We start from the raw sequence: 9,338 nt of genomic DNA, 5'->3' as shown, positions 1-9,338 counted from the left end.
GCCAGCGCCCTGCACCGCGCTCCCCCCGGGGGCGGTGGGGGCCGGGCGTGGGGGGGCCCCCCGAGCGGCCCCGGGGGCGGAGGCGGGGGGCCGCCGCAGCGGCGGGCGGGTCAGCGGCGGCGCAGCGCTGAGCCGCCGCCTCGGAACTCTGCATCCCGCCGCCGCCCGGCTCCCTCCACTCACTTTTATATTTGCGCGCCCTTTCAATCCTCAATGACGTGTCTCGCGCCGCGCCCAATCGGCGGAGCTCTCTGGTCAGGACAATGGAAGGGCCTCGGCCAATCGGCGCGGCGGCTGGCTTGGCGGCAGCCAATGGGGACGGGGCTGTGTTGAGAGTAATGTTACCAGCACTGAGAGTGTGAGGAGGCTGCGTATCGATCCCGCTCTCACAGCCATTGCGGTGCACCGGGCTACACAGGGACCCAGGCAGCGCTGGGGCCGGGCGGGCGGCCGGGGTAGCGTCTCTGGGGCTCGGGGCCGAGCGAGGGCTGCGTGCCGACTCTGACACGGGTGAGTACGCGCCGGGGGCCGCTGGGCCGGCCGGGCGCGCTCACCCGCTCGCTCGCAGCCGGGCGGCGAGCCGGCGCTGCCCGCCGTGCCGCCGCCGCTGCCTGGCCGCCGAGCGCGGGGCAGCGGCCGGCTCGGGCGCTGGCACACAAAGGCGAGCCGGGTTGCGCCCGGGAGACCCTTCCCGAGCGGCGAGCCCCCCGGCCGGGGTGGGGCAGGGGCGCCGGGGGCGCGGGCGACGGGCGACTTCGGGAGCGGGGCGGCGGGAGGGAGGGAGAGACGGGCGAGGAAGCCGCCCGGGTGGGGGACGAGCAGCCGGGGGTCGCCCGCCGTCGGGGGCGCGGGCCGCGCCGTGCCCCGCCGTAAGCCGCTTACGGTGGCTCGCCGTAGCCATCGCTGTGGCGGCGGGGCAGCCGGCGGGCACAGGCGCGGCGAGGCGGCGGGGGCTTGGGCGGGCCGCGCCGCGCTGCCGGCCGCCGCCGGGGCCGCCAGGAGCGCGAGGGCAGCGGGGCGCGGGCCGGGGAGCCGCTGCCCCCGCGGCCGCCCGGCTGTAACATGGCTGACGGGAGCCGCGAGCGAGAAAACAAGGCGAGCGGCGGCGGAGCAGAGAGGCGCTCGGGCGGGCGGGGGCGCAGTTCGGGGGAACTTTTTTTTTCCAGCCGCCGCCGCTCGCCCGGGCGCGGGGCCCGCGGCCGAGGGGCTGTACAACTCGGCGGGGCGCGGGAGCGAGCGGGGGTCCCCGCCGGGGCTCTGCCCGCTCCGCCGGGGCTCGGGCAGGCGCTGGAAGCGCGCCGGCCCCCCCAGGCCCCCGCTCCCCCCTCACCCACCCACCCATCTCCCTCCGTCTCCCTCCCCCCGCCCGCCCTCCCCCGGCTGCAATGGCTGAGCGTGTGCGCCAGGGTAGCGGGCGCGCTCACACAAAGGGAAGGGAAGGGAGGAAGGAGCCATGTTCTCTGCGCGCCGGCGGGCGCGGGCGACGCCAGCAGCGGCCATTCCGCGCCGCCCAGCCGCTGCCGCCGCCGCGCCCCCGCGGGCCGGGGGTCGCCGCCTGGCCCCGCTGCGGCCCCTCGGCGGGGGTCCCGCGGCCTGGCCTCCCCGACGCGCCCGCCGGGCCGCGGGGGGGTGTGGTGGCGGGGGGTGGGGAGCAGCTTGCTCTCCTCAGCGCACAAAATGGAAGGAGCCTCGGCGGCGGGTGACCTCCTCCGCCAGGAGCCTGCGCCATGGCGGCCGCTCCCGCCGCCGCCACCACCGCCGCTGCGGCGGCGCAGGCCGCGCGGGCGGGCAGGCCTCGCCTCGCCGGCCAGGCCTCATGGCGGCGGGGAGCGGGCGAGGCCTAGGGACGGCGCGCCCCGCCGCGGGGGGACGGGGCGGAGGCCGGGAGGGCGCTTTGTCCCGGGGCTGCGAGCGGTGGCCCGGTCCGGGGGTCGCCGTCTGCGGGAAGCCGCAGCCCCGGTGGCCGGTTCCTGGGCATGTGCTTGCCGCTCGCTGCCTGCGAGCCCTCGCGTGAACACAAAATAAAACTTACACAGCTTTTCCCTAATAACGGCACTCTTTTTTTTTTTCTTTTTTTTTTTTTATCCCCCACCCCCGTGACTTCTGAAGTTTTCGCCTGCCCCCCCCTCGCAGGGGAAACGTCCAAAATGGCGGGAAGGAGGCTTTTAAACGCCAGCTCGCGGTCACAGCGCTTCGGTCTCGGTGCCTAATCCTTCCCACAGTCACTCCATGCCTCTGAACCACCCCTGCCCCGGCCCTCCCCGCCGGCCCTCACCGCCTTCCCCCCACAGCCAGCGGGAAGTGCCCCAGCTGCTAGCCGAGCCCCGGGTGTCGGCTGGCTCTGGAAACGTCTCCATGGCAGGCAGGAGCGGCTCCCGGTTTTTCAGCCCTCTTGTTTACTTGATAGAAACTTCAAACCGGACGTGTTTAGTCACAGAGCAGAAATCTGTTTCTGTCTATCCGCCAAACCGATAGGAAATACTCCTTCTGTGGCAATATGGGCAGGCGGTGCGTGCGCTTTTTTCTTTACATTTTTTTTTTTTTTTCTTTCAATTCCTGCTGAAGAGCAGAGTTTGTCAGGGTGCAAGTGGCTTTTTCCAGGGAGCTATGAAGAAATACTCTGAATGTCTGACTTGGGTGTGAAAGTTCCAGGGAGGTATTTTTCATTCCCTCTCAGTCCCTGAAAGAGTCAGATAGTCCTCGCGCTTAGCACAGCTCTGCTAGTCATATGTAAATGTCATACTTTTCGCGTCCCTGGCTTGGTTATAACATGTTTGACTGAGTGTGGTGTTTCATTCCTGTATTTCTAGGTATACGTACAAAGAGAGAGTAGGTTTTTGCAGTACACTTAAAGGAGAGTGATAACATACGGCATACAAAAATAATAATAAATATATATCTTTTGCAAATGAGCACCCAGGGCCTACAGGGGAGGATAGAAATATGAGCTTTAGAAAGAAAAAAAAGTCAGTAACCCGTAAAGCCAGCTGAGACAGGATACTTGGGTACTTTTTCCCTTCTTCTTTCAATATAGTTTATTCCTTCCAAGCATAGGATTAATACAGTAGGAGTAATCAAGGAGTGCAGTCTCCGCTTCTCTGATGCTGGTACTTGCTGTCACATTGGTTGGAAGGGACGTTTTTGTTTGCAGGAGACCAGAACTGCATGTTCTGAAGGCTCTTTGACATTTCAGGTTGCTTTGCATCCAGGACACCTCAAACAGTGGTGGCAGAAATCTTCAGTAAATTTTCCAGAAGCAAAACTTCTTCCTGTTGTATGATTTCAGAATACTGCTGTGGCGGGTCTTGTTTGGCATGATCCTTCGTCGTGGTCTACTTCCCTCATTGGTTTATAAAAAGTAAAAGTTTTGAAGGTGTCTTATTTGCTTTGTTACAGAAAATCATCAAAAATGGGCAAAGGCGATCCTAAGAAGCCGAGAGGTAAAATGTCTTCATATGCCTTCTTTGTGCAAACCTGCCGGGAGGAGCACAAGAAGAAACATCCAGATGCTTCAGTGAACTTTTCAGAGTTCTCAAAAAAGTGCTCAGAACGATGGAAGGTAGGAATAACCGCTTAAAAAAACCCCACAAAACCTTAAACAATTGCTTTCTGTGAAATACTATTTGAAACTTTCAATTATTTCTTTGGAAGTTCAGGTTTTAGATAAGTATGAAGTGCAGTTGTAAGATTAGCAGTAACTATCTGTTGTTCTTGCCTTACCTTTAGCTCCCCCAATTGAAATTTTGGAATGGACTTGGATATGATTTTGAATCTTAAAACACCGTTTCGATCTTTATGGGTCCCTTCCAACTTGACATATTCTGTGATTCTAATTGCCTTCCAGACTATGTCTTCTAAGGAGAAAGGGAAGTTTGAAGATATGGCAAAGGCTGACAAGCTTCGTTATGAAAAAGAAATGAAAAACTATGTACCACCTAAGGGGGAAACAAAAAAGAAGTTCAAGGATCCAAATGCACCGAAGAGGCCTCCGTAAGTAGATTTCTAGTTAGTTTATCTTATTCGGGACCATCACGCTGGAGTATATCTATAAAGTGATCATTTTAGCCAGGTTTAGGAGCTTCAGAAATACCAGACAACATGATTTTCCTGACCAGCGGTATAAAGCTAGGTTGAAATTTTAATTACAAAATACAGGCTTGTGGTTTCAGGTTGGCCCTCTTTATCTAAGTTGGAATAACATCAGCCTTTAAAAGTGGATGCAAAAATCAGCAACATGCAGTTCTGACTTATGTTTCCAATTTCTGTTAAGAGGGTAATTCTAGTGTAAAATGGCAGTAAAATATTTCAGGCCCTGCTCTCCCCACCTGTTGGCTTGAGCAGAATTTTTGATTGACAGTCCATTTAAAATTAAGAGGCTTTTGCACAGAGCAGGTTAGAGGGATGATCTTGCACAAAAAACAGCTTGGAGAATTAAAACTTCAGCGACTATATGAAGGCTACCGATTTCACATTCACCTGGTACCAGACACTAGTACTTCGTAGCAGTACATTTTTATGTGTGTTTTAAATGGAGCTAATGCTGAAAGGAACAGGGAAGTTCCTGTACAAGTGAATGTTCTTACTTGGGCTGATGCTGTCATCTGGAGATCCTGATTTTCATAACAAATATTGCAGCTTCTCTGCCTTTAACAGTTCTGACATAACATTTGCTCCCCTGGTATCATTCACTCATTCTCCTTTTTTAAGATTTTTCTCTGCATATGGTATATAAAATTTGCCCTTCCAGGGGTCCTGCCAAAAATGGGACCAGATGTGCATCATTACTTAAGAGACAAGGATGTGTTAAGTTTTCAAAGTAGTTATTCAGTTCTAATACCTTCATTGTACTTAATGTTTGTCTCGCTTTTAGGTGCTTTCTCCGAAACGCTCTTAAGAAACAGTAACAAAGGTCACAAAGCTTTCCGTTATAGTGAAGTCTAAAATTAAAATAACCTTCTCTCTTCCCCCCCTCCCCCTCGCCCCATAGTTCGGCTTTTTTCTTGTTTTGCTCTGAGTTTCGTCCAAAAATCAAAGGAGAACATCCTGGTCTGTCCATTGGGGACGTCGCAAAGAAACTGGGAGAGATGTGGAACAACACTGCTGCAGATGATAAACAGCCTTATGAAAAAAAGGCTGCTAAACTGAAGGAAAAGTATGAAAAGGTAATGTCAACATTTATGGAGATGGTTTGGGGAGGTCAAGCCTCAATTTAGATGGGTTTTTTCCTTCTCGTGTATGCTGATACCTGATGTTTCAAATTATAATATGCTAATGACAAATGTCATGATATTTGTTGGCAAATATCACATAAGGGAGCATACGGTTTATTACTGTAACACTAAATTGCCATCCTTTGTGTTGAAGTATTTGCATTCATCTGTAATTCAGGACCATCAATGATCGTTTAATAGATACCGTGGTGTCTGTGTTGTTATTAAAACAATAGGTCACAGCAGTATTTGAGTTAAGTTGGTAGTGTTAAGCAACGCCAGTAAAGAATAAAACGTTTCTCCTTGGTTATGGAGGTGTTCGGTATTGATGAACAACCCTGAACATTAGGATAATTGATACATATAGATGCTATTTTTGGTTTATTCTTGCGATAATGTCAGAACACTAATGAGATGCTAGTTTTAGACATGTGTTTTTCTTGTACCTAGTTTGTGTCCATCTCCTTTCTAGTAATTAACATAGTTAATACATATGAAGCAGTATGTCATGCAACGTCTTGAATTATTAAAGCTAAATCCCATCATCATTATTGGAGCTGTAGAAACATGTTGCACACACAGGGTAGTGCTACATGTGTTTCAGTTCCAGAGGCAGATGCCCATCCCAATACGAGGAAACCAAGGGAGGAGGGATGCATGTTAACATCCCCTGATGATGCTTTACAATGGGTCAGCAAACACCTATGGCTAATGTATACCACGTATATCCATTTGTGTGCTGTGACCTTCCTCTGGGTATTTCTCCTGCTGGCAAGCAAAACCACTTGAAAATTTTAGCATTATAGTGAGCAAGGTGGCCTCTTTGAGTCCTAATTATGTGCTGGAGAGGAACTGCAGGTCTAGAAGCTTTCCCATACTGTCCTTTCTATGCAACTTAAACTCTTCAATACAGTAGTTGTTTGTACATACAGCCAAGGCAACTCATAAGAGACTTCTTAAATGGCAGAATTTTTATTCCCAGATATTTTAATCTTCACTAGTATTGTCTTTATTTCTTACGCTTACAAATGTGGTTTTAAGATGCAGTAATCTCAGTATTTTACTGCTTTGCCTTTGACTCAGTGGATATCATATCTTCCAAAAATTCCATGCTAAGCTTTAAGGCAGTCTGAGGGAACTGTAAGATTAGTGGTGTAATGTTTACTGGGTGCGGAATGCTTGAAGATTTGGACCATCTGCATAAAGGTGTTAACATTTCTGTGTAGCTGGTATGTTTAAGTCCCGTAGATCAATTTTGTTACGTAATTGTTTTTATTACTTTGGCACAAAGTCAGGAAGTCTAACCGTTTTTCTGGCTTGGTCTTCCAGGTACAGTTTTGACTTCCCTGTAACGGGAACTGAATTTTGTGCGTTATAAACCACTAGAATAAATTTATTGCATGCAGAAGGTGGCACTGTCTACCCTTTAATCAAGTTCTTATACCTTTTATTTTGTAAACTTCAGTTAGGCAGAATTCTGTAGAATTGCTCTTCGCTGACACGTCACATCGCAAATATTAGGTCATGTCAATTCTAATGTGTGTCGGATCGCTAATTACACTTTTGTGCCTCAAAACAAGGATTTTCCTGTGCATGTCTTTAGGCATCATAGAAGGTAGGGCTAGAAAAGGACCTTAAGAGGTCTCCCTACTTCATTTCCCTGTGGGATAGTGGGCTCAGCTGTGCCTTACCATCCGAGGCAGCAGCTTTTCCAACCTGTTCCCAGCAGCCTAACAGTGGAGATTCCTCAACAGCCATAAGCAGCGTGTTCCAGTGCGCCAGTATAATTTCTGTGTTGGAGGGTTCCCCCTTCTTTGGCATTGGGCCTCAGTTCACCTTGTAACTGAAGCTACAGCTCCTGGTCCTGCCCCAGTGGATGTGGAGAAGGGGCAGATACCTGGGTGGCTCTGGTTTCACAGGTACCATTTGGAAACTACTCAGAGCTCTTGGCTGGTTAAATCTTTGAGAGATTCTTCCTGCTTTTCTCCTCCAAGGATATTGCTGCATACCGGGCCAAAGGGAAGGTTGATGCAGGCAAAAAAGTAGTTGCCAAGGCTGAGAAGAGCAAGAAGAAGAAGGAGGAGGAGGAAGATGAGGATGAGGATGAAGAGGATGAAGATGAGGAAGAGGAGGAAGAGGAGGAGGATGAAGATGATGATGATGATGAATAAGTCTCTTTTAGAGCAATTTCTTTCTTGTCTATAAAGCATTTAACCCCCCTGTACACAACTCACTCCTTTTAAAGAAAAAAAAAAATTGAAATGTAAGGCTGTGTAAGATTTGTTTTTAAACTGTACAGTGTCTCTTTTTTTGTATAGTTAACACACTACCGAATGTGTCTTTAGATAGCCCTGTCCTTAGTGGTATTTCAATGGCCACTAACCTTGCCTGGTACAGTGTGGGGGTTGTAAATTGGCATGGGAGTTTTAAAGCAGGTTCTTGTTGGTGCACAGCACAAATTAGTTATATATGGGGATGTAGTTCATTTTTCATCTTCAGTTGTCTCTGATGCATCATAAAAATAATTGTTGTTCTGTTAACTGAATACCACTCTGTAATTGCAAAAAGGAAAAAAAAAAGTTGCAGCTGTTTTGTTGACATTCTGAATGCTTCTAAGTAAATACAATTTTTTTATTAGTATTGTTGTCCTTTTAATAGGTGCCCTTGAGAAATCATACTTTTTCTTTTCTCTCTTTTTTTTTTTTTTTTTTTTTTTGAGGGGAACTCATCTTTTGCTTTATTGAATGCCCATTTGGGATCACGGGAATATTACAGTTTTCATCTTTCATATAACCAGCTGATAAACAAAGCTTTGATCTGCATACCCTGCATAATCATGATAGGGTAAGAAAAGAAATATATAGGCATACGATGAAAGAATATTCTTCCGTAACTGGAAACAAAACAAAAAATTCAATCTTGGCAAACTGATATTTGTTCAGATTTTTGTGAAATGTAATATTCTATTGAGTTGCATGAGTTTACCAGTCTTGGAGAGTTGAGAAGTATAGAGTTCAATTTTACAGAAATTAAATACTTGGGCGGGGCGGGGGGGTGGGGAGGGAGGGAGGGAATGTTAAATTTTGTCCTAGAAGGACCCATAGGAAGAGTGTATGTCCATCCAGTGTAGAGAAATTTACATGTGTGACTCCGTTACCATGTAATGGAAGTTGTATTTGTAAATCTCTGAACACTTGGCAAGCGATGAGCGTACCTAAAAATGTGTAAAGTTAAAAGCATGAAATTACCATATTATTTTTTGGTGGTGACAGGTCTGGTGATGGCCACGGGCTTTATACCATGAAACTCTCCTGGTAGCAAATGGCCCATGAGAAATGATTTTTCTTTCTAAGATTTCTATAAATGGTACCATTATTATTTGTTAAATCTATGTAAATTCATATTTGTATTCTTGAAATTCTAGTTTTAGCCCTTTAAAAAAAGTTGTATATTGTCTCAAATTGAAAATGAGATAAGATGTATTTTTCCTGTTAGGTTTTATACCGCACTCTTGATGTTTGCCCATTTTTAAGTTAAATATAGCTGTATGGAAAAGTACATTTTATTAAATTTTGCATTAAAAAGTGAAATGTTTATGGTATACCAACAATGTCTAATTTGGTCAAATACAGTTCTCTTCCAAAACCAAAGCTAAGGGGTGTTTTGCATATTAAGTAAAACTTCAAGTGCTGGCAACTGTAACTATTTTCACATATACCTGCTTACCAGTTTGGGGGGACAATTTGGCAATTTTGTGGTTACAAAATTATGGTTCTCTTAAGTGCCAGTGTTTAAAAAAAAAAAAAGCATTCTTGTAATTTTACACGCTTTTGTGATGGAGTATTGTTTTGTTATACAATTTTGACTTTCAGATTCTTATTTCAATTTGCATTTATGTATAACTTCAGGAGAAATATTGAACATCTGAATCCTGGATGATACTAATAAACTAATAATTGCAGAGGTTTTAAATACTTAGTTAAATGGCTCACTTAATATCCTAAGGGGGTCTTTTTTGTGTGTTGCTGTTTTCAGATAAGTACATCCCTGCTTTCTGTTTCAAACAGAACGGTGCTGTTCGCAAGGTCTTGATACGGAAAGCTTAGGAGAGATAGATTTTTTTTTTTT

General features: G+C 47.9%; 1 protein-coding gene across 1 annotated transcript; it reads left to right on the top strand.

The window, feature by feature from the left end:
* The first annotated feature begins 425 nt into the window (after window positions 1-425).
* Window positions 426-7,847, top strand: HMGB1 (high mobility group box 1). Its single transcript, XM_059818145.1, has 5 exons — window positions 426-510; window positions 3,397-3,559; window positions 3,845-3,990; window positions 4,988-5,162; window positions 7,205-7,847. The coding sequence occupies exons 2-5, from the start codon at window positions 3,410-3,412 to the stop codon at window positions 7,379-7,381; spliced, it is 648 nt and encodes a 215-aa protein (XP_059674128.1). The 5' UTR covers window positions 426-510; window positions 3,397-3,409; the 3' UTR covers window positions 7,382-7,847.
* The last annotated feature ends 1,491 nt before the right edge of the window (window positions 7,848-9,338 follow it).

Source organism: Gavia stellata, chromosome 1 (assembly GCF_030936135.1).
Source record: "Gavia stellata isolate bGavSte3 chromosome 1, bGavSte3.hap2, whole genome shotgun sequence".
NCBI lineage: Eukaryota > Metazoa > Chordata > Aves > Gaviiformes > Gaviidae > Gavia > Gavia stellata.
The sequence above is the reverse complement of the archived record's forward strand: the minus strand, read 5'-3'. Positions and strand labels throughout refer to the sequence as shown.